Source organism: Pristiophorus japonicus, chromosome 32 (assembly GCF_044704955.1).
Source record: "Pristiophorus japonicus isolate sPriJap1 chromosome 32, sPriJap1.hap1, whole genome shotgun sequence".
Classification (NCBI taxonomy): domain Eukaryota; kingdom Metazoa; phylum Chordata; class Chondrichthyes; family Pristiophoridae; genus Pristiophorus; species Pristiophorus japonicus.
The window spans coordinates 3,357,216-3,382,496 of record NC_092008.1 but is presented as its reverse complement, the minus strand read 5'-3'; the positions used below and the strand labels follow the sequence as shown (position 1 = coordinate 3,382,496).

At 56.8% G+C, this 25,281-nt stretch overlaps 1 protein-coding gene across 1 annotated transcript in view; it reads left to right on the top strand.

The window, feature by feature from the left end:
• The window catches only part of kdm5c (lysine demethylase 5C), a 125,685-nt gene that overhangs the window by 76,742 nt on the left and 23,662 nt on the right, over positions 1 to 25,281 (top strand). The window contains exons 8-16 of the mRNA XM_070869043.1: positions 2,592 to 2,773; positions 4,792 to 4,954; positions 9,400 to 9,519; positions 12,241 to 12,435; positions 14,108 to 14,289; positions 16,539 to 16,663; positions 19,232 to 19,382; positions 20,740 to 20,854; positions 22,967 to 23,322. Of these exons, the coding sequence (XP_070725144.1) occupies positions 2,592 to 2,773; positions 4,792 to 4,954; positions 9,400 to 9,519; positions 12,241 to 12,435; positions 14,108 to 14,289; positions 16,539 to 16,663; positions 19,232 to 19,382; positions 20,740 to 20,854; positions 22,967 to 23,322 (1,589 nt within the window). The remainder of the gene's footprint in view (positions 1 to 2,591; positions 2,774 to 4,791; positions 4,955 to 9,399; positions 9,520 to 12,240; positions 12,436 to 14,107; positions 14,290 to 16,538; positions 16,664 to 19,231; positions 19,383 to 20,739; positions 20,855 to 22,966; positions 23,323 to 25,281) is intronic.

The following is a 25,281-nucleotide window of genomic DNA, read 5'->3' as shown; positions in this document are numbered from 1 at the left end:
CCCTACACCCCTCCCTATCTCTGTAACCTCCTCCAGCCCCCTACACCTCTCCCTATCTCTGTAACCTCCTCCAGCCCCGACACCCCTCCCTATCTCTGTAACCCTCTCCAGCCCTACACCCCTCCCTATCTCTGTACCCCCTCCAGCCCCTACACCCCTCCCCTATCTCTGTAACCCCCTCCAGCCCCGACACCCCTCCCTATCTCTGTAACCCCCTCCAGCCCCTACACCCCTCCCTATCTCTGTAACCCCCTCCAGCCCCTACACCCCTCCCTATCTCTGTAACCTCCTCCCGCCCCTACACCCCTCCCTATCTCTGTAACCTCCTCCATCCTCTACACCCCTCCCTATCTCTGTAACCTCCTCCAGCCCCTACACCCCTCCCTATCTCTGTAACCTCCTCCAGCCCCTACACCCCTCCCTATCTCTGTAACCTCCTCCAGCCCCTACACCCCTCCCTATCTCTGTAACCTCCTCCAGCCCCTACACCCCTCCCTATCTCTGTAACCTCCTCCAGCCCCTACACCCTCCCTATCTCTGTAACCTCCAGCCCCTACACCCTCCCTGTCTCTGTAACCTCCTCCAGCCCCTACACCCCTCCCTATCTCTCTAACCCCTCCAGCCCCTACACCCCTCCCTATCTCTCTAACCCCTCCAGCCCTTACACCCCTCCCTATCTCTGTAACCTCCTCCAGCCCCTATACACCTCCCTATCTCTGTAACCCCTCCAGCTCCTACACCCCTCCCTATCTCTGTAACCCCTCCAGCCCTTACACCCCTCCCTATCTCTGTAACCCCCTCCAGCCCCTACACCCCTCCCTATCTCTGTAACCCCCTCCAGCCCCTACACCCCTCCCTATCTCTGTAACCCCCTCCAGCCCCTACACCTCTCCCTATCTCTGTAACCCCCTCCAGCCCCTACACCCCTCCCTATCTCTGTAACCCCCACCAGCCCCTACACCCCACCCCCCCCTGCCCCGAGATGTCTGCGCTCCTCAAATTCTGGCCTCTTGAGCATCCCTGATTATAATCGCTCCACCATTGGTGGCTGTACCTTCTGTTGCCTAGGCCCCGAGCTCTGGAACTCCCTCCCTAAATCCCTCCCGCCTCTCCTCCTTTGAGACGCTCCTTAAAACCGACCTCATTGACCCAGCTTTTGGTCACCTGCGCTAATTTCTCCTTATGCAGCTCGGTGTCAAATATTTAGTCTCACAACACTCCTGTGAAGCGCTTTGGGGCATTTCGCTGCATTAAGGGCCGCTATATAAATGTAAGCTGCTGGTGTTGCAACTGAAGTGCTGCATCTCGATCCAATAAGGCTCTCCCATTCTCTCACTCGCTCCTAATCCCTTGCTGTTGCTCCCCACTCCTCCCTCGCTGGCTCCGCGGGGGAAGGGGCTGTCTGGGAGAAGCTTGCGCAGAGTTTGGAAAGGCGGGGGGGGGGGGGGGGGGTTGCGATAAGCGGGGCGGAGTGTGTCGGTTGGGTCGATTGTAGGTGCCTTGTGCAAGGGACACTCAGCCTGCCTCTGTATTCAACCGCAGCGAAGCATTGCCATCTGGTGGTGGTTTGCTGCATTACACCGACTCTTCCCCCGCCACCCGGATTTGCATCAGTTCTCATCATCTTAACTCTCCCCTCCCCTGCCCCCGCAGCGAGGGCTTACCGGTTCCCCCGTTTCTCTTGAAGGTGCTGTTTCAAGTTGTGCTCCACCCCAACAGGCTCCCTTTGTGTTTCAGTACGTAATTTTTCGTTTGTCGAGCACTCCTAACTTCGAAATACAACCCCACAGCCCGCACACACACACACACACACACACACACACAGTGAAATACAAAGGGAGGAGAAAAGAATGACTCGCGTTTCAATAGCGTCTTTCACCCCCTCCGACAGTGCGGCGCTCCCTCAGTACCGCCCCTCCGACAGTGCGGCGCTCCCTCAGTACCGCCCCTCCGACAGTGCGGCGCTCCCTCAGTACCGCCCCTCCGACAGTGCGGCGCTCCCTCAGTACTGCCCCTCCGACAGTGCGGCGCTTCCTCAGTACTGCCCCTCCGACAGTGTGGCACTCCCTCAGTACTGCCCCTCCGACAGTGCGGCGCTTCCTCAGTACTGCCCCTCCGACAGTGCGGCACTCCCTCAGTACCGCCCCTCCGACAGCGCAGTGCGGCGCTCCCTCAGTACCGCCCCTCCGACAGCGCAGTGCGGCGCTCCCTCAGCACCGCCCCTCCGACAGCGCGGTGCGGCGCTCCCTCAGCACCGCCCCTCCGACAGCGCGGTGCGGCGCTCCCTCAGCACCGCCCCTCCGACAGCGCAGTGCGGCGCTCCCTCAGCACCGCCCCTCCGACAGTGCGGCGCTCTCTCAGTACTCTACGATTCCATGGACTATTTCTCCAGCTCCCTTTTGCAAGCTAGTATTGAATCGGCCTCCAGGCAGCATGTTACTTTTGCCAGTCGAGCAGTCACTTGCTTGAGCTGTCTACAATAAATATTTAATGTTTTTCGGCGACACAATGTTGGACGGTAATCTGGGCGTGCTCGGCCTTGCTTCAGCTCGTAACCCCATGTGTTTCTCGGTGTCGCCCCGCTTTTACAGCAGTACACGGGCTGCGGCTGGAACCTAAACGTAATGCCTGTGCTGGACCAGTCTGTCCTGTGCCACATCAACGCTGACATCTCCGGGATGAAGGTGCCCTGGCTCTACGTGGGCATGTGCTTCGCCGCCTTCTGTTGGCACATCGAGGATCATTGGAGCTACTCCATCAACTACCTGCACTGGTGAGTCAGGCTGCACCGAGACTGTGCCGCACAGCCTTGGCACTGCGCCTCGCGGCATCGGGGCTGACAGGGGGTGCCGTGTTAAACCCGTATCCAACCTGGGTCACCCACACTGGGAGCACCATGCACAGTCCTGATCTCTGTATCACACTGGGAGCACAGTCCTGGTCTCCGTATCACACTGGGAGCACCGTGTGCAGTCCTGGTCTCCGTATCACACTTGGAGCACTGTGCACAGTTCTGGTCTCCATATACCTGGGTTAGACCACACTTGGAGCACTGTGCACAGTTCTGGTCTCCATATACCTGGATTAGACCACACTTGGAGCACTGTGCACAGTTCTGGTCTCCATATACCTGGGTTAGACCACACTGGGAGCACCGTGCACAGTTCTGGTCTCCATATACCTGGGTTAGACCACACTTGGAGCACTGTGCACAGTTCTGGTCTCCATATACCTGGGTTAGACCACACTTGGAGCACCGTGCACAGTTCTGGTCTCCATATACCTGGGTTAGACCACACTGGGAGCACTGTGCACAGTTCTGGTCTCCATATTATAAAAAGGATGGAGAGGGTGCAGAGAATATTTACAAGGACGATACCAGAAGTGAGAGGTGATAACTATCAGGAAAGGATGAACAGGTTGGGTCTCTTTGCTCTGGATAAGAGAATGCTGAGGGGTGACCCGATATAGCAACGTAAAATGATGAAGGGGTATCGATAGGGTAGACCGAGAGATGATGTTCCCACTTGTGGGGGAGACCAGAACTCGGGGGCCACCAGTATAAGACAGTCACTAATAAACCCAATGGTGAATTCAGGAGAAACCTCTTTACCCAGAGAGCGGTGAGAATGTGGAACTCGCTGCCACAGGGAGGGGTTGAGGCGAATAGTATCGATGCATTTAAGGGGAAGCTGGATAAACACATGGGGGAGAAAGGAATAGAAGAAGATGGTGATGGGGTGAGATGGAGAGGGGTGGGAGGGGGCTGGTGTGGAGCATAGACCCCGGCACGGAGCGGTGGGACCCAATGCCCTGTTTCTGTGCTGTACATTCTGTGTAAACTTTTTTAAAAAATTGGCAGAGGCCAGAGTGGATAGGACGGACTTATTTCCTTTAGCAGAGGGGTCAACAAGCAGGGGGCAAAGATTTAAAGTCATTGGGCGGGGATTTGAGGGACATATCTTCACCCAGAGGGTGGTGGGGGTCTGGGGTGGAACTCACTGCCTGAAAGGGTGGTAGAGGCAGAAACCCTCACCACATTTGGACGTGTGTTCGAAGTGCTGTAACCCACAGGGCTACGGACCCAGAGCGGGAAAGTGGGATTAGGCCGGGATGGCTCTTGGTCGGCCGGCACAACGCGGACACGATGGGCCGAAATGGCCTCCTCCTGTCCCTAATGTAACAGGCTCGAGGGGCTGAACGGCCTCCTCCTGTCCCTAATGTAACAGCCTCGAGGGGCTGAACGGCCTCCTCCTGTCCCTAATGTAACAGGCTCGAGGGGCTGAACGGCCTCCTCCTGTCCCTAATGTAACAGGCTCGAGGGGCTGAACGGCCTCCTCCTGTTCCTAATGTAACAGGCTCGAGGGGCTGAACGGCCTCCTCCTGTCCCTAATGTAACAGGCTCGAGGGGCTGAACGGCCTCCTCCTGTCCCTAATGTAACAGGCTCGAGGGGCTGAACGGCCTCCTCCTGTCCCTAATGTAACAGGCTCGAGGGGCTGAACGGCCTCCTCCTGGTCCTAATGTAACAGGCTCGAGGGGCTGAACGGCCTCCTCCTGTCCCTAATGTAACAGGCTCGAGGGGCTGAACGGCCTCCTCCTGTTCCTAATGTAACAGACTCGAGGGCTGAACGGCCTCGGAGTTTGTTTTTTGCCGATTGTATGAAGCCAAAATGAGAGCTGTGGCGTCCTCAAAGAGGAGGGTCTGCGTCGTGCGTTTCTGAGGAGTGTGTGCAGCGAGACGCGGAGCACCGATATGCCTCACCCTCCTGTGTCTCCGATCTGTTTCACAGGGGCGAGCCCAAGACCTGGTACGGCGTTCCCGCGTACGCGGCCGAGCAGCTGGAGGCGGTGATGAAGAAGCTGACGCCGGAGCTGTTCGAGAGCCAGCCCGACCTCCTCCACCAGCTAGTCACCATCATGAACCCCAACATCCTGATGTCCCACGGCGTACCGGTAAGGACCTGTCTCCCCACGGGAGGGAGCCCTTCGCTCATCGAGTCTCTCGCGCCCTCCGCTGGCCGGGAAGTGTTTGATGGGACAGTGTAGAGGGAGCTTTACTCTGTATCTAACCCCCTGTACCTGCCCTGGGAGTGTTTGATGGGACAGTGTAGAGGGAGCTTTACTCTGTATCTAACCCCCTGTACCTGCCCTGGGAGTGTTTGATGGGACAGTGCAGAGGGAGCTTTTCTCTGTATCTAACCCCGTGCTGTACCTGCCCTGGGAGTGTTTGATGGGACAGTGTAGAGGGAGCTTTACTCTGTATCTAACCCCCTGTACCTGCCCTGGGAGTGTTTGATGGGACAGTGTAGAGGGAGCTTTTCTCTGTATCTAACCCCGTGCTGTACCTGCCCTGGGAGTGTTTGATGGGACAGTGCAGAGGGAGCTTTTCTCTGTATCTAACCCCGTGCTGTACCTGCCCTGGGAGTGTTTGATGGGACAGTGTAGAGGGAGCTTTACTCTGTATCTAACCCCCTGTACCTGCCCTGGGAGTGTTTGATGGGACAATGTAGAGGGAGCTTTACTCTGTATCTAACCCCGTGCTGTACCTGCCCTGGGAGTGTTTGATGGGACAGTGTAGAGGGAGCTTTACTCTGTATCTAACCCCCTGTACCTGCCCTGGGAGTGTTTGATGGGACAGTGTAGAGGCAGCTTTACTCTGTATCTAACCCCCTGTACCTGACCTGGGAGTATTTGATGGGACAGTGTAGAGGGAGCTCTACTCTGTATCTAACATAGAGACATAGAAAATAGGTGCAGGAGTTGGCCATTTGGCCCTTCGAGCCTGCACCACCATTCAATATGATCATGGCTGATCATTCCTGCTCTCTCTCCATACCCTTTGATCCCTTTAGCCATAAGGGCCATATCTAACTCCCTCTTGAATATATTCAATAAACTGGCATCAACAATTTTCTGCGGCAGGGAATTCCACAGGTTAACAACTCTGAGTGAAGAAGTTTCTCCTCATCTCAGTCCTAAATGGCCTACCCCTTATCCTTAGACTGTGTCCCCTGGTTCTGGACTTTCCCAACATTGGGAACAATCTACCCGCATCTAACCTGTCCCGTCCCGTTAGAATCGTGTATGTTTCTATGAGATCCCCTTCTAAACTCCAATGTATTAAGGCCCAATTGATCCAGTCTCTCCTCATATGTCAGTCCAGCCATCCCGGGAATCAGTCTGGTGAACCTTCGCTGCACTCCCTCAATAGCAAGAACGTCCTTCCTCAGATTAGAAGACCAAAACTGAACACAATATTCCAGGTGAGGCCTCACCAAGGCCCTGTACAACTGCAGTAAGACCTCTCCGCTCCTATACTCAAATCCTCTCGCTATGAAGACCCAACATACCATTTGCCTTCTTCACCGCCTGCTGTACCTATATTGCCAACTTTCAATGACTGATGAACCATGACACCCAGGTCTCGTTGCACCTCCCCTTTTCCTAATCTGCCGCCATTCAGTAATCTGTCTTCGCGTTTTTGCCCCCAAAGTGGATAACCTCACATTTCTCCACATTATACTGCATCTGCCATGCATTTGCCCACTCACCTAACCTGTTCAAGTCACCCTGCAGTCTCTTAGCGTCCCCCTCACAGCTCACACCGCCTCACAGCTCACACCGCCACCCAGTTCAGTGTCATCTGCAAACTTGGAGATATTGCACTCAATTCCTTCATCTAAATCATTGATGTATATTGTAAATAGCTGGGGTCCCAGCACTGAGCCCTGCGGCACTCCACTAGTCACTGCCTGCCATTCTGAAAAGGACCCGTTTATCCCGACTCTCTGCTTCCTGTCTGCCAACGAGTTCTCTATCCACATCAGTACATTACCCGCAATACCATGTGCTTTGATTTTGCACACCAATCTCTAGTGTGGGACCTTGTCAAAAGCCTTTTGACAGTGCAAATACACCACATCCACTGGTTCTCCTTTGTCCACTCTACTAGTTACATCCTCAAAAAATTCCAGAAGATTTGTCAAGCATGATTTCCCTTTCATAAATCCATGCTGACTTGGACCGATCCTGTCACTGCTTTCCAAATGCGCTGCTATTTCATCCTTAATAATTGATTCCAACATTTTCCCCACTACTGATGTCAGGCTTAACCGGTCTATAATTACCCGCTTTCTCTCTCCCTCCCTTTACATTAGCTACCCTCCAGTCCATAGGAACTGACCCAGAGTTGATAGACTGTTGGAAAATGATCACAAATGCATCCACTATTTCTAGGGCCACTTCCTTAAGTACTCTGGGATGCAGACGATTAGGCCCCGGGGATTTATCGGCCTTCAATCCCATCAATTTCCCTAACACAATTTCCTGCCTGATAAGGATATCCTTCAGTTCCTCCTTCTCACTAGACCCTCGGTCGCCGAGTACTTCTGGAAGGTTATTTGTGTCTTCCTTCGTGAAGACAGAACCAAAGTATTTGTTCAGTTGGTCTGCCATTTCTTTGTTCCCCATTATAAATTCACCTGAATCCGACTGCAAGGGACCTACGTTTGTCTTCACCAATCTTTTTCTCTTCACATATCTATAGAAGCTTTTGAAGTCAGTTTTTATGTTCCCGGCAAGCTTCTTCTCGTACTCTATTTTCCACCACTTAATTAAACCCTTTGTTCTCCTCTGCTGAATTCTAAATTTCTCCCAGTCCTCGGGTTTGCTGCTTTTTCTGGCCAATTTATATGCCTCTTCCTGGGATTTAACACTATCCTTAATTTCCTTTGTTAGCCACGGTTGAACCACCTTCCCCGTTTTATTTTTACTCCAGACAGGGATGTACAATTGCTGAAGTTCATCCATGTGATCTTTAAATGTTTGCCATTGCCTATCCACCGTCAACCCTTTAAGTATCATTTGCCAGTCTATTCTTGCCAATTCACGCCTCAAACCATCGAAGTTACCTTTCCTTAAGTTCAGGACCGTAGTTTATGAATTAACACTGTCACTCTCCATCTTAATAAAGAATTCTACCATGTTATGGTCACTCTTCCCTAAGGGGCCTCGCACAACAAGATTGCTATTAGTCCTTTCTCATTACACAACACCCAGTCTAGGATGGCCAGCTCTCTAGTTGATTCCTCGACATATTGGTCTAGAAAAATATCCCTAATACACACCAGGAAATCTTCCTCCACCACATTGCTACCAGTTTGGTTAGCCCAATCAATATGTAGATTAAAGTCGCCCATGATAACTGCTGTACCTTTATTGCGCACACCCCTAATTTCTTGTTTGATGCTGTCCCCAACCTCACTACTACTGTTTGGTGGTCTGTACACAACTCCCACTCGCGTTTTCTGCCCCTTGGTATTCCGTAGCTCCACCCATACCGATTCCACATCATCCAAGCTAATGTCCTTCCTTACTATTGCATTAATTTCCTCTTTAATCAGCAACACCACCCCGCCTCCTTTTCCTTTCTGTCTATCCTTCCTGAATGTTAAATGCCCCTGGATGTTGAGTTCCCAGCCTTGGTCACCCTGGAGCCATGTCTCCGTGATGACAATTACATCATACCCGTTAACTGCTGTCTGCGCAGTTAATTCGTCCACCTTATTCCGAATACTCCTCGCATTGAGGCACAGAGCCTTCAGGCTTGTCCTTCTAACACACTGCCCCTTTAGAATTTTGCTGTAATGTGGCCCTTTTTGCTTTTTGCCTTGGGTTTCTCTGCCCTCCACTTTTACTTTTCTTCTTTCTATCTTTTGCTTCTGCCACCATTCTACTTCCCTCTCTCTCCCTGCATAGATTCCCATCCCCCTGCCATATTAGTTTAACTTAACCCCGTGCTGTACCTGCCCTGGAAGTGTTTGATGGGACAGTATAGAGGGAGCTTTACTCTGTGTCTAACCCCCTGTACCTGCCCTGGGAGTGTTTGATGGGGACAGTGTAGAGGGATCTTTACTCTGTATCTAACCCCATGCTGTACCTGCCCTGGGAGTGTTTGATGGGGGCAGTGTAGAGGGAGCTTTACTCTGTATCTAACCCCCTGTACCTGCCCTGGGAGTGTTTGATGGGGACAGTGTAGAGGGATCTTTACTCTGTATCTAACCCCATGCTGTACCTGCCCTGGGAGTGTTTGATGGGGGCAGTGTAGAGGGAGCTTTACTCTGTATCTAACCCCCTGTACCTGCCCTGGGAGTGTTTGATGGGGACAGTGTAGAGGGAGCTTTACTCTGTATCTAACCCCCTGTACCTGCCCTGGGAGTGTTTGATGGGACAGTGTAGAGGGAGCTTTACTCTGTATCTGACCCCCTGTACCTGCCCTGGGAGTGTTTGATGGGACAGTGTAGAGGGAGCTTTACTCTATTACTTGACCAGTCGATTCCCCTCGCTGTCCGTGTCTATGAATTTTAAGCAAGAGTTGTGTGTTTATTGGTTGTTTTCAGGTGGTGAGGACCAACCAGTGTGCAGGCGAGTTTGTCATCACGTTCCCTCGGGCCTATCACAGCGGCTTCAATCAAGGCTACAACTTCGCTGAAGCTGTGAACTTCTGCACGGCGGACTGGGTATAGTAGCTAGAAACATAGAAAACATAGAAAAGGAGTCGGCCCTTCGTGTCTGCTCTGCCATTCAATATGATCATGGCTGATCCTCTATCTCAACACCATATTCCTGCTTTCTCCCCATACCCCTTGATTACTTTTGTGTATAGAAATCTATCTATCTCCCTCTTAAATATATTCAGTGACTTGGCCTTCACAGCCTTCTGTGGTAGAGAATTCCACAGGTTCACCACGCTCGGAGTGAAAACATTTCTCCTCATCTCGCTCCTAAATTTCCTACCCCGTATCCTGAGACTGTGACCCCTTGTTCTAGACTTCCCAGCCCCGGGGAAACATCCTCCCCGCGTCCAGTCTGTCCAACCCCGTCAGAATTTTATACCTTTCAATGAGATCCCCTCTCATTCTTCTAAACTCCAGTGAATACAGGCCCAGTCGACCCAATCTCTCCTCGTACGGCAGTCCTGCCACCCCAGGAATCAGTCTGGTGAACCTTCGCTGCACTCCCTCTATGGCAAGTATATCCTTCCTTGGCAAGGAGACCAAAACTGCTCACAATACTCCAGGTGTGGTCTCACCAAGGCCCTGTATAACTGGAGTAAGACCTCCTTGCTCCTGCACTCAAATCCTCTTGCAATGGAGGCCAACATACCATTTGCCTTCCTCACTGCTTGCTGCACCTGCGTGTCTGCTTTCAATGACTGGTGTACAAGGACACCCAGGCCCCTCTACATCGATACTTCCAGAGACATCACCATTTAAATAATACTTTGTCCTTATGTTTTTCCTACCAAAGTGGATAACTTCACATTTAATGATCCCACTGTTAAATAATCACCGAGTCAGCTGACAGCACTGCAGTCCGTGATCCTGCGAACAGGAGGAGGCCGTTCAGCCCCTCGAGTCTGTTACATTAGGGACAGGAGGAGGCCGTTCAGCCCCTCGAGTCTGTTACATTAGGGACAGGAGGAGGCCGTTCAGCCCCTCGAGTCTGTTACTTTAGGAACAGGAGGAGGCCGTTCAGCCCCTCGAGCCTGTTACATTAGGGACAGGAGGAGGCCGTTCAGCCCCTCGAGTCTGTTACATTAGGAACAGGAGGAGGCCGTTCAGTCCCTCGAGCCTGTTACATTAGGAACAGGAGGAGGCCGTTCAGTCCCTCGGGCCTGTTACATTAGGAACAGGAGGAGGCCGTTCAGTCCCTCGAGCCTGTTACATTAGGGACAGGAGGAGGCCGTTCAGCCCCTCGAGCCTGTTAGATTAGAGACAGGAGGAGGCCGTTCAGCCCCTCGAGCCTGTTACATTAGGAACAGGAGGAGGCCGTTCAGTCCCTCGAGCCTGTTACATTAGGGACAGGAGGGGGCCGTTCAGCCCCTCGAGCCTGTTGCATTAGGAACAGGAGGAGGCCGTTCAGCCCCTCGAGCCTGTTACATTAGGGACAGGAGGGGGCCGTTCAGCCCCTCGAGCCTGTTACATTAGGAACAGGAGGAGGCCGTTCAGCCCCTCGAGCCTGTTACATTAGGGACAGGAGGGGGCCGTTCAGCCCCTCGAGCCTGTTAGATTAGGAACAGGAGGAGGCCGTTCAGCCCCTCGAGCCTGTTACATTAGGGACAGGAGGGGGCCGTTCAGCCCCTCGAGCCTGTTACATTAGGAACAGGAGGAGGCCGTTCAGCCCCTCGAGCCTGTTACATTAGGGACAGGAGGGGGCCGTTCAGCCCCTCGAGCCTGTTAGATTAGAGACAGGAGGAGGCCGTTCAGCCCCTCGAGCCTGTTACATTAGAGACAGGAGGAGGCCGTTCAGCCCCTCGAGCCTGTTAGGCCATTCATTGACATTGCGGCTGATCAGTATTTTAACTGCATCTACCCGCCTTGATTGCGTAACCCTTAATACCCTTCCCCCCCCCACCCCACCCCCCCAAAAACTCTACCATCTCAGTCGTAACATTTCCAATTGACCCCCTGCTCTCGACAGCCTTTTGGTGGGGTGGTGTGTGGGCGGGGGGGGGGGGGGGGAAGAGAGAGTTGAGAGTTCCAGATCCCCACGGCCCTGTGTGTGAAGAAGTGTTTGCCGATACCACCCCTGAACGGCCGGGCTCTGATTTTAAGGTGACGCCCCCTTGTTCTGGGCTCCCCCCTCCACCGGAGGGAACAGTTTCTCTCGATCCATCCAATCGAATCCTTTAAACCCCTCGATCAGATCGCCCGTTAATCCTCTACACTCGAGGGAACACAGCCCAGGCTGTGCGACCCACCCTCGAGATTTAACCCTTTCAGCCCCCGCTACCATTCTGCTCAATCTGCGCTGCTCCCCCTCAGAGACCGATATATCCGTCCTGAGGTACGGGTCTCTCACTCGCTCGCCCTCCGACGCTCGCTCCAGCCCCCCTCGCTCCCGCCCCCCCCCCCCTCGCCCTGGCTCCCGCCCCACCCCCCCACCCCCTCCCTCGCCCTGGCTCCCGCCCTTCGCCCTAGCTCCCGCACCCTTCCCCCTCGCCCTGGCTCCCGCCCCACCCCCCCCCCCCTCGCCCTGGCTCCCGCCCCCCCTCGCCCTGGCTCTCGACCTCGCTCTCGCTCCTCCCTCGCCCCTCCCTGGCTCCCGCGCGCCCCCCCCCACCCCCCTCGCCCTGGCTCCCGCCCTCCCGCCCTGTCACCCCCACATGCTCACTCAGGCGCACGCCCGTTGTCCTGTTCCGGTGCTGATCCGATGTTGTCTCCCTCCAATCCCGCCAGCTCCCCGCGGGCCGCCGGTGCATCGAGCACTACCGGTGGCTGCGGCGCTACTGCGTCTTCTCCCACGAGGAGCTAATCTGCAAGATGGCGGCCTGTTCGGAGAAGCTGGACGTCAGCCTGGCGGCGGCGGTGCACAAGGAGATGTTCATCATGGTGCAGGAGGAGAGGAAGCTCAGGAAGGCTCTGCTGGAGAAGGTAGGGCTTGTGCTGGGGGAGGGGAGCTGGGAGGAGTGGCGGGGGGGGTGCTATGTCTGTGCCGAGACCCACTGCAGTCAGTAAGCCCGTCCTGTCGCACCCCTCGGCAGCTGGTTCCAGACCAGAATGCTCACAGATTCCAAGCCCCAATCTGTGCTGCACGGATGGATACTGGGTGGGGCAAACAGTTTGGGGCCGTTGCGGTTGGTCTTCTGCCCAGCTTCTGATCGCAAACACAGCAAGCGACCTTTAACGACAGGATCACACTTGGCTTTGCCTGTTGTGGTAAAGTTGTTCACCACTACTTCTCACTTCGGGTAGTGCAGGGCAACCACTGTCCCATCAAACACTCCCAGGGCAGGTACAGGGGGTTAGATACAGAGTAAAGCTCCCTCTACACTGTCCCATCAAACACTCCCAGGGCAGGTACAGGGGGTTAGATACAGAGTAAAGCTCCCTCTACACTGTCCCATCAAACACTCCCAGGGCAGGTACAGGGGGTTAGATACAGAGTAAAGCTCCCTCTACACTGTCCCATCAAACACTCCCAGGGCAGGTACAGGGGGTGAGATACAGAGTAAAGCTCCCTCTACACTGTCCCATCAAACACTCCCAGGGCAGGTACAGGGGGTTACATACAGAGTAAAGCTCCCTCTACACTGTCCCATCAAACACTCCCAGGGCAGGTACAGGGGGTTAGATACAGAGTAAAGCTCCCTCTACACTGTCCCATCAAACACTCCCAGGGCAGGTACAGGGGGTTAGATACAGAGTAAAGCTCCCTCTACACTGTCCCATCAAACACTCCCAGGGCAGGTACAGGGGGTTAGATACAGAGTAAAGCTCCCTCTACACTGTCCCATCAAACACTCCCAGGGCAGGTACAGCATGGGGTTAGATACAGAGTAAAGCTCCCTCTACACTGTCCCATCAAACACTCCCAGGGCAGGTACAGGGGGTTAGACACAGAGTAAAGCTCCCTCTACACTGTCCCATCAAACACTCCCAGGGCAGGTACAGGGGGTTAGATACAGAGTAAAGCTCCCTCTACACTGTCCCATCAAACACTCCCAGGGCAGGTACAGGGGGTTAGATACAGAGTAAAGCTCCCTCTACACTGTCCCATCAAACACTCCCAGGGCAGGTACAGGGGGTTAGATACAGAGTAAAGCTCCCTCTACACTGTCCCATCAAACACGCCCAGGGCAGGTACAGCACGGGGTTAGATACAGAGTAAAGCTCCCTCTACACTGTCCCATCAAACACTCCCAGAGCAGGTACAGGGGGTTAGATACAGAGTAAAGCTCCCTCGACACTGTCCCATCAAACACTCCCGGGGCAGGTACAATGTGAGTTCGATGCAAAGTCCCCCCGTGCCCTGTGCGCCCCTGCTGTGTCGGTGTGAAACGTGCCACACCGGTCAATTCTGAATGTTTTAACACTGGTGTGGGCAATTCCCGTGCCCCTTTTCGGACTTGCGTTCACACTGACCCACGCTGCTTTTGTCCGAATCCCTTCGAGCCAGCAGAGAGAGACCACCTCCCCTGCGCTGTGGGCCAGAGTTGCGCACAGCTGCCCAGTGGGGTGGGGCGGCCGGAATCTGACCCACTGCAGCCTTCGCTTCCCGCTCGCCGGCCGTCCAGTTACGGGATCTGCGGGTCTTGTCTTTCAGGGCATCACGGAGGCCGAGCGCGAAGCCTTCGAGCTACTGCCGGATGATGAGCGGCAGTGCGACAAATGTAAGACGACCTGCTTCCTCTCGGCCCTGGCCTGCTACGACTGCCCCGAGCGGCTGGTGTGTCTGTACCACATTGACGATCTGTGCGACTGCCCCCCCAACAAGCACTACCTGAGGTACGGCAAACACCGTCACGCGTCGAATCCTCGCCCCCCCACCCCCCCCAGATTCCGCAGACCAGAAAATCAACGGTCGGACATCCCGAATCCTCGACGGGATCCGTGCCGGGTTTTGAGCGGGCAGGTCCGAAACCCGGCCAAAGCCAAAACCCGGCGCGGATTCGGACGCGGATTCCGGACTTGATTTTCTTGTCTGAAATCTGGAATCCTCTACCGAGCCCATGCCGGGTTTGGGGTTTTGCCTCGAGAATGTCCAGTTTTCAGGCAATAATTGCGGTTTTTGGAATTCTGGATTCGGGACGGTGCTCCTGCACAATACATGCCCTTTATCATCATCATCTTCAGCCAGTCCCTCGGAGTCGAGGAAGACTTGCTTCCACACGAACAGGAGTTCTCGGGTGACTGATGAGCTCAATGCAGGCTGGGTTCGGAACTTCATTTTAAAGGCCGGAAGATGCCTGTGGGTGGATTGTTTTAACGTGGGGTGGCCGTTGCACACCAGCCACCGCACGGGGCTTGACAGAGCGAGGTCTGGGTCCAGGGGCAAGGGTTAACCAGGACGCCTGGAGACCAGCTCTGCTGCACGGACCTGACACAGGCTCACTCACTCGCACATACCCCCCACACACACACACACGCCACCCCACACACACACACACGCCCCCCCCACACACACACACACGCCACCACACACACACACACACACGCCCCCCACACACACACACTCCTCCCCCCCACACACACACTCCTCCCCCCCACACACACACACACGCCCCCCCACACACACACACACGCCCCCCCACACACACACACGCCCCCCCCACACACACACACACGCCCCCCCACACACACACACACGCCCCCCACACACACACACACACGCCCCCCCCACACACACACACACGCCTCCCCCACACACACACACACGCCCCCCCCCACACACACGCCCCCCCCCACACACACACACGCCCCCACACACACACACACACACGCCCCCCCACACACACACACACACGCCCCCCCCACACACACACACGCCTCCCCCACACACACACACACGCCCCCCCACACACACACACGCCCCCCCCACACACACACACACGCCCCCACACACACACACACACACACTCCTCCCCCCCACACACACACACTCCTCCCCCCCACACACACACACTCCTCCCCCCCACACACACACACTCCCCCCACACACACACACACACGCCCCCCCCCACACACACACACACACGCCCCCCCCCCCACACACACACACACGCCCCCCCACACACACACACACGCCCCCCCACACACACACACACACGCCCCCCCACACACACACACACACGCCCCCCCCACACACACACACACGCCCCCCCACACACACACACGCCCCCCCCACACACACACACACACGCCCCCCCCACACACACACACACACGCCCCCCCCCACACACACACACACGCCCCCCCCCCCACACACACACACACGCCCCCCCCCACACACACACACGCCCCCCCCACACACACACACACGCCCCCCCACACACACACGCCCCCACACACACACGCCCCCACACACACACGCCCCCACACACACACGCCCCCACACACACACGCCCCCACACACACACACACACACGCCCCCACACACACACACACACACGCCCCCACACACACACACGCCCCCACACACACACGCCCCCACACACACACGCCCCCACACACACACGCCCCCACACACACACGCCCCCACACACACACACACACACGCCCCCACACACACACACACACACGCCCCCACACACACACACACACACGCCCCCCCACACACACACACACGCCCCCACACACACACACACACACGCCCCCCCACACACACACGCCACCTTCCCCCCCCCCCCCCCCCCCCCCCCCCCACACACACCCGCCACCTTCCCCCCCCCCCACACACACACACGCCTTTCAAACCGGGAATTGGATAAATACTGGAAGGGGGAAATGTGCCGGGGCTGTGGGGAAAGATCAGGGGGGAGTGTGGGACTGATTGGATCGCTCTGTCACAGAGCCGACACAGCACGGGGCTCGATGGGCCCAATGGCCTCCCCAGTGACTGTGGCACAGGCTGTGAGTGAGTGATGTGAAAGGGAGAGAGCAGGGCAATGCCTGGCGGCCTGTGGCACTGGGGCCTTCAGGAGAAGGGGTGCGAAGGTTCACGCGGGCAACTGACCGACATGTTCCGTTGTCAACAGGTACCGCTACACCCTCGACGAGCTCCCCGCCATGCTGCACAAGCTGAAGATCCGGGCGGAGTCCTTCGACATCTGGGGGAGCAAAGTGAAGACGGCGCTGGAGATGGAGGGCAAGCAGAAGAAAAGTGAGCGCAGTTTTATCTTCCGGGGACCCCGGGACGCTGCTGTCTGGCAAGCCAGCTCCCGACCAACGGGCACTGCTGTCCCCGTGTTCTAACTCACCGCGGGTCCCACTCACCCATCACCCCCTGTGCTCACCGACCTACATTGGCTCCTGGTCCGGCAATGCCTCGATTTCACAATTCTTCATCCATGTTTTCAAATCCTTCTGTGGCACCCCCCCCTCCCGATCTCTGTAACCCCCCCCCTCCCGATCTCTGTAACCCCCCCCCTCCCGATCTCTGTAACCACCCCCTCCCGATCTCTGTAACCGCCCCCTCCCGATCTCTGTAACCCCCCCCCTCCCGATCTCTGTAACCCCCCCCCCCCTCCCGATCTCTGTAACCCCCCCCCTCCCGATCTCTGTAACCCCCCCTCCCGATCTCTGTAACCCCCCCTCCCGATCTCTGTAACCCCCCCCCCCCGATCTCTGTAACCCCCCCCCTCCCGATCTCTGTAACCCCCCCCCTCCCGATCTCTGTAACCCCCCCCCTCCCGATCTCTGTAACCCCCCCCTCCCGATCTCTGTAACCCCCCCCCTCCCGATCTCTGTAACCCCCCCCTCCCGATCTCTGTAACCCCCCCCCTCCCGATCTCTGTGACCCCCCCTCCCAATCTCTGTAACCCCCCCCTCCCGATCTCTGTAACCCCCCCCTCCCGATCTCTGTAACCCCCCCCTCCCGATCTCTGTAACCCCCCCCTCCCGATCTCTGTAACCCCCCCCTCCCGATCTCTGTAACCCCCCCCTCCCGATCTCTGTAACCCCCCCCTCCCGATCTCTGTAACCCCCCCCTTCTCTGTAACCCCCCCCCTCCCGATCTCTGTAACCCCCCCCCTCCCGATCTCTGTAACCCCCCCCTCCCGATCTCTGTAACCGCCCCCTCCCGATCTCTGTAACCCCCCCCCCTCCCGATCTCTGTAACCGCCCCCCTCCCGATCTCTGTAACCCCCCCCCTCCCGATCTCTGTAACCCCCCCCCTCCCGATCTCTGTAACCGCCCCCTCCCGATCTCTGTAACCGCCCCCCCTCCCGATCTCTGTAACCCCCCCCCTCCCGATCTCTGTAACCCCCCCTCCCGATCTCTGTAACCCCCCCCTCCCGATCTCTGTAACCGCCCCCCTCCCGATCTCTGTAACCCCCCCCCTCCCGATCTCTGTAACCGCCCCCTCCCGATCTCTGTAACCCCCCCCTCCCGATCTCTGTAACCCCCCCCCTCCCGATCTCTGTAACCACCCACCCCCTCCCGATCTCTGTAACCACCCCCCCCCCCGATCTCTGTAACCACCCCCCCCCCCGATCTCTGTAACCACCCCCCCCCCCCGATCTCTGTAACCACCCCCCCTCCCGATCTCTGTAACCCCCCCTCCCGATCTCTGTAACCCCCCCCCCTCCCGATCTCTGTAACCCCCCCCCCCCTCCCGATCTCTGTAACCGCCCCCTCCCGATCTCTGTAACCCCCCCTCCCGATCTCTGTAACCCCCCCCCCTCCCGATCTCTGTAACCCCCCCTCCCGATCTCTGTAACACCCCCCTCCCGATCTCTGTAACCCCCCCCCTCCCGATCTCTGTAACCCCCCCCCTCCCGATCTCTGTAACCCCCCCCCTCCCGATCTCTGTAACCCCCCCCCTCCCGATCTCTGTAACCCCCCCCCTCCCGATCTCTGTAACCCCCCCCCCCCCCGATCTCTGTAACCCCCCCCCCCCCCGATCTCTGTAACCCCCCCCCCCCCGATCTCTGTAACCCCCCCCCCCCCCCCGATCTCTGTAACCCCCCCCCCCCGATCTCTGTGACCGCCCCCTCCCGATCTCTGTGACCGCCCCCTCCCTATCTCTGTAACCCCCCCTCCCGATCTCTGTAACCCCCCCTCCCTATCTCTGTAACCCCCCCCCTCCCTATCTCTGTAACCCCCCCCTCCCTATCTCTGTAACCCCCCCCTCCCTATCTCTGAAACACCCCCCCCTCCCTATCTCTGTAACCGCCCCCTCCCGATCTCTGTAATCGCCCCCCCTCCCTATCTCTGTAACCACCCCCCCTTTCTCCGTAACCCCCCCCTCCCCGTCTCCGCACACCCCCTCCCTCTGTGACAGGGTGGAAGGCAGGAAAGATTCGAGAGACAGAAGGGCCGAATTGAAACGGTGATGGCCGGAGTTAGAGAAAGGTTAATCTGGATTGGATGCGAATGGCAGAGTAATGATCAGCTGCCATTGGAGACAAAGGGGGAAAGAAACATACGCCGGGGGAGGGATGGGCAGGGGTTACGCTCTGAAATTGTTGAACTCGATGCTGAGTCCAGAAGGCTGTAAAGTGGCGAAACGAAAGTTGAGGTGCTGTTCCTCGAGCGTCAAGTCCGAGGGCGGAGAAACCCACTCTCTGAGATCTCCGACCCGCTGAGATTGCCAGCGTTTTACTGTTTCTGTTTCCGATTGTACCATGCGCGGTATTTTGCTTTAGTGTTGGTGTTTGCTGCGTCTGACCTTGTGTTTCTCTCTCTCTCTCTCTCTCTCTCTCTCTCTCTTCCCCGCCCGCCCGCCCAGCACTGGAGGAGCTGAAGGCCCTGTTGACCGAGGCGAGAGAGAGGAAGTTTCCCGACAACGGCCTCCTCCAGCAGCTGAAGAGCAGCGTCCAGGAGACTGAGAAGTGTGTCGCTGAGGCCCTGCAGCTGGCCTGTAGCAAGAAGGGAGCAAGGTACGTCGAGGGGAGCAACCGTGCGGCTCGGGTTAAATACCTGACAGGGCCCGGCGGGCTGCGGAGATCCTCACCCACCCCTCTCGCCTCGGGCCTGGGCGAGCCCCGAGGGAAAGAAAGACTTGCATTTCTATAGTGCTTTTCACGACCACCGGACGTCCCAAAGCACCTTTTTTTGAAGTGCGCTCACTGTTGTAATGCGGAAAACGGCAATTTGTGCACAGCAAGCTCCCACAAACAGCAATGTGATAATGCCCCAGATCATCTGTGTTAGTGATGTTGGTGGAGGGATAAATATTGGCCCCAGGACACCGGAGAGAACTCCACCCCTGCCCCTGCTTTTCTTGCGTCCACCTGAAGGAGCAGACGGGGCCTCGTCCGAGAGATGGCACCTCCGTCAGTGCGGCACTCCCTTCAGTGCCACCCCTCTGACAGTGCGGCGCTCCCTCAGTGCCGCCCCTCTGACAGTGCGGTGCTCCCTCAGTACCGCCCCTCCGACAGCGCAGTGCGGCGCTCCCTCAGTACCGCCCCTCCGACAGTGCGGCGCTCCCTCAGTACCGCCCCTCCGACAGTGCGGCGCTCCCTCAGTACCGCCCCTCCGACAGTGCGGCGCTCCCTCAGTACCGCCCCTCCGACAGTGCGGCGCTCCCTCAGTACCGCCCCTCCGACAGTGCGGCGCTCCCTCAGTACCGCCCCTCCGACAGTGCGGCGCTCCCTCAGTACCGCCCCTCCGACAGTACGGCGCTCCCTCAGTACCGCCCCTCCGACAGTGCGGCGCTCCCTCAGTACTGCCCCTCCGACAGTACGGCGCTCCCTCAGTACCGCCCCTCCGACAGTGCGGCACTCCCTCAGTACTGCCCCTCCGACAGTGCGGCGCTCCCTCAGTGCCGCCCCTCCGACAGTGCGGCGCTCCCTCAGTGCCGCCCCTCCGACAGTGCGGCGCTCCCTCAGTGCCGCCCCTCCGACAGTGCGGCGCTCCCTCAGTACTGCCCCTCCGACAGTACGGCGCTCCCTCAGTACCGCCCCTCCGACAGTGCGGCGCTCCCTCAGTGCCGCCCCTCCGACAGTGCGGCGCTCCCTCAGTACTGCCCCTCCGACAGTACGGCGCTCCCTCAGTACCGCCCCTCCGACAGTACGGCGCTCCCTCAGTACCGCCCCTCCGACAGTGCGGCGCTCCCTCAGTACTGCCCCTCCGACAGTACGGCGCTCCCTCAGTACCGCCCCTCCGACAGCGCCGTGCGGCGCTCCCTCAGTCTGGGGGGGGGGAGGGGGGGAAGGACGCCCCGCGATCGTAGTTTGCCCGCTGCGCGTACCGCAAGTTGCGAAAGCCCCGCTGACCACCGTTTTGTTGATCTAGGCCACCGCCGGACGATGCCAAGGGGACGACCAAGCTGACCGTGGATGAACTCCGAACATTCATCGAGCACATGCACAGCCTGCCCTGCGTAATCAGCCAGATCCAAGAAGTGCAGGTAACCCTCCGGCCCCGACTCTGCAGCGAAGCAGCCCTCCTGTGCACTTTCCAAAAGGAAAACAGTGTGTTTACATTGAGTGTACAGCCCAGAAACAGGCCATTCGGCTCCGTGCCGGTGTTTATGCTCCACGTCAGCCTCCTCCCACCTCTCTTCATCTCATCCCGTCACCATCTCCTATTCCTTTCTCCCTCATGTGCTTGTAACTTGCCCACTTTGTACATATCAAACGCGAGCAGTAGCTTTTTCCCCGTCCCTTCTCGTCAGTTATTCATCGGTGACTTCAAGGTTGGCCACTCTGTTTTTCCCATGGCAACTCACTGCTGTGTTTCCGCTCGAGGTCTGTTGGTCCTTTATCTGTGAGAAAGACAAGCTTGCTGGTGCGACAGTTTTTAATTAACAGGTATCATAGCAACTGGCCTCGCAAGGCATGCTGGGCTATCAAATTTGGTCAACTTTCAAGTGTGGCCAACTTATAGCAAATTTACAGCGGGACCTGGGCGTACTTGTGCATGAAACACAAAAGGATAGTATGCAGGTACAGCAAGTGATCAGGAAGGCCAATGGTATCTTGGCCTTTATTGCAAAGGGGATGGAGTATAAAATCAGGGAAGTCTTGCTACAGTTACACAGGGTATTGGTGAGGCCACACCTGGAATTCTGCGTGCAGTTTTGGTTTCCATATTTACGAAAGAATATACTTGCTTTGGAAGCAGTTCAGAGAAGGTTCACTCGGTTGATTCCGGAGATGAAGGGGGTTGACTTATGAGGAAAGGTGAGTAGGTTGGGCCTCTACTCATTGGAATTCAGAAGAATGAGAATTGATCTTATCGAAACGTATGAGATTATGAGGGGGCTGGACAAGGTGGATGCAGAGAGGATGTTTCCACTGATGGGGGAGACTAGAACTAGAGAGCATGGTCTTAGAATAAGGGGCCGCCCATTTAAAACTGAGCTGAGGAGAAATTTCTTCTCTCAGAGGGTTGTAAATCTGTGGAATTCGCTGCCTCAGAGAGCTGTGGAGGCCGGGACATTGAATAAATTAACCGATAAGGGATTAAGGGGGCGGGCGGGGAAGTGGAGCCGAGTCCATGATCGGATCAGCCATGATCGTATTAAATGGCGGAGCAGGCTCGAGGGGCCGAATGGCCAGCTCCTGCTCCTATTTCTTATATTCTTATGTTCTTACACAGTGCAACTTGCTATATTCTTACATAGAAACATAGAAAATATGAGCAGTAGTAGGCCATTCGACCCTTCGAGCCTGCACCACCATTCAATATGATCATGGCTGATCCTCTATCCCAACACCATATTCCCGCTTTTTCCCCATACCCCTTGATGCCTTTTGTGTCTAGAAATCTATCTATCTCCCTCTTAAATATATTCAGTGACTTGGCCTCCACAGCCTTCTGTGGTAGAGAATTCCACAGGTTCACCACCCTCGGAGTGAAAACATTTCTCCTCATCTCAGTCCTAAATTTCCTACCCCGTATCCTGAGACTGTGACCCCTTGTTCTAGACTTCCCAGCCCCGGGGGAAACATCCTCCCCGCATCCAGTCTGTCCAACCCCATCAGAATTTTATACCTTTCGATGAGATCCCCTCTCATTCTTCTAAACTCCAGTGAATACAGGCCCAGTCGACCCAATCTCTCCTCATACGGCAGTCCTGCCCTCCCAGGAATCAGTCTGGTGAACCTTCGCTGCACTCCCTCTATGGCCAGTATATCCTTCCTTAGGTAAGGAGACCAAAACTGCTCACAATACTCCAGGTGTGGTCTCACCAGGGCCCTGTATAACTGGAGTAAGACATCCTTGCTCTTGTACTCAAACCCTCTCGCAATGGAGGCCAACATACCATTGGCCTCCCTAACTGCTTGCTGCACCTGCATGTCTGCTTTCAATGACTGGTGTACAAGGACACCCAGGCTCCTCTGTACATCGACACTTCCCGAGCCATCACCATTTCAATAATACTTTGTCTTTTATGTTTTTCCGACCAAACCTCACATTTATCCACGTTAAACTGCATCTGCCATGCGGGTCACTTTTGAGAAAACGGGGAGCGGAAGACTCGATTCATGTTTACCGTGCGTTTCTTGTTGACCAGGAGTTGCTGGAAGAGATCGAGAAGTTCCAAGCCCAGACGCAGGCTGCCCTGAAGGAGCTGCGGCCGAACTCGCGGGAGTGCCGGGAGCTGATCGAGCAGGGCCGGCAGCTGGCGGTGGAGCTGCCAGAGATCGCCAAGCTGCAGCGGGAGGCCCAGCAGACAGAGTGGCTGGACGAGGTGCGCGAGACCCTGGCGGCGTCCGGCCGGGTCACGCTGGAGGTCATGCGGCCGCTGCTGGGGTCGGGCTCCAAGCTGGCCCCCCACCCGGCGGTGGAGAAGGCCATGGCGGAGCTGCAGGAGCTCCTCACCATCTCCGAGCGCTGGGAGGAGAAAGCCCAGATCTGTCTGGAGGCCAGGTACGGCGGGTTGTGGGGGTGCAGGGGAGGGGTCTCGCGGGGTTACGGGTCAGAGGAGCAGCGATTGGGATATGTTGGGCGATTCATTTTGGGGTACGGAGAGAAAGCAGGAGTGGGGTACTGAAGTTGCATGATCAGCCATGGTCATATTGAATGGTGGTGCAGGCTCGAAGGGCCGAATGGCCTGCTCCTGCACCTATTTTCTCTGTTTCATCATCATAGGCGGTCCCTCGTGTCGAGGATGACTTGCTTCCACGCCAAAAAGGGATGAGTTCACAGGTGTTTCAATGAAGGACCTAATATTCCAGATCCCGAACTACATCCAGAAGGGTGGAAGATGCCTGTACGTGGATTTTTTTAACGTGGGGTGACCGTTGCACACCAGCCACCACACGGGGCTTGACAGAGCGAGGTCTGGGTCCAGGGGCAAGGATTACCCAAGACGACTGGAGACCTGCTCTGCTGCACGGACCTATTAAGTACACATATCACAGTGCTGCCCCTGGGCCCTCGCCTCTCCTGGGCCCCGAACTCGCGCCTCTCCTGGGCCCCCGATCACATCCCTCTACAATCTCTCGCCGCTCCTGCTGTACCTGCCCACGCTCCAATCACCAACCTGGACCTTGATGATGTCCCTTTTCACTGCCGTTGCTCTCCTGCTCCGGCATGTGCTGCTCCCTGGAGTGGTACGCTCCCACGCTGCTCCTTCCGCTCCCTGGCCCGCTCCGATAGTGCTCGCAGGCCGGGGGGTGCGCACAGACAACCGTGAACAAATGGGATCAACAACCGAGCAACTGTCAGCAAAGGTATTCTGTTATCTCGGCGAGTATTACCAGTTCTCACAGCAGCTCGCCTCTGGGCCTCGCAAGGCATGCTGGGCTATCAAATTTGGTCAACTTTTTAAGTTTGGCCAAGTTACAGCAAATTTATACAGCAGAATGGAGTGTATTCTTACAGATTTGCCTGGTGGTGGGTCAATTTTACTGATACTTGCGATGTGGGTCACGTTTGCAAAAACAGGGGAGAAGACTCTCTTTAATTTTTACCATGTGTTTCTGCAAACCAGGAGTTGCTGGAAGAGATTGAGAAGTTTCAGGCCCGGACGCAGGCAGCTCTGAGAAAAGAGAGGCGGAGAGGTTTAGGCAGGGAGTTCCAGAGCTTGGGGCCCAGGCAGCTGAAGGCACGGCCACCGATGGTGGAGCGATTATAATCAGGGATGCTCAGGAGGGCAGAATTAGAGGAGCGCAGACATCTCGGGTGGGGGGGCGGGAGCTGGAGGAGGTTACAGACTTACGGAGGGATTTAAAGATAAGGATTAGAATTGTGAAATCGAGGCATTGCTTAACCGGGAGCCAATGTAGGTCGGCGAGCACAGGGGGTGATGGGTGAGCGGGACTCGGTGCGAGTTAGGGCACGGGGTCAGTGAGCACAGGGGGTGATGGGTGAGTGGGACTCGGTGCGAGTTAGGACACGGGGCAGTGAGCACAGGGGGTGATGGGTGAGCGGGACTCGGTGCAAGTTTGGGCACGGGGGCAGCGAGCACAGGGGGTGATGGGTGAGTGGGACTCGGTGCGAGTTAGGACATGGGGGCAGCGAGCACGGGGTGGTGGGTGAGTGGGACTCGGTGCGAGTTAGGACACGGGGTCAGCGAGCACAGGGGGTGATGGGTGAGTGGGACTCGGTGTGAGTTAGGACACGGGGTCAGCGAGCACAGGGGGTGATGGGTGAGTGGGACTCGGTGCGAGTTGGGGCACGGGGTCAGCGAGCACAGGGGGTGATGGGTGAGCGGGACTCGGTGCGAGTTAGGACATGGGGGCAGCGAGCACAGGGGGTGATGGATGAGCGGGACTCGGTGCGAGTTAGGGCACGGGGTCAGCGAGCACAGGGGGTGATGGGTGAGTGGGACTCGGTGCGAGTTAGGACACGGGGGCAGCTGAGTTTTGGATCACCTCTAGTTTG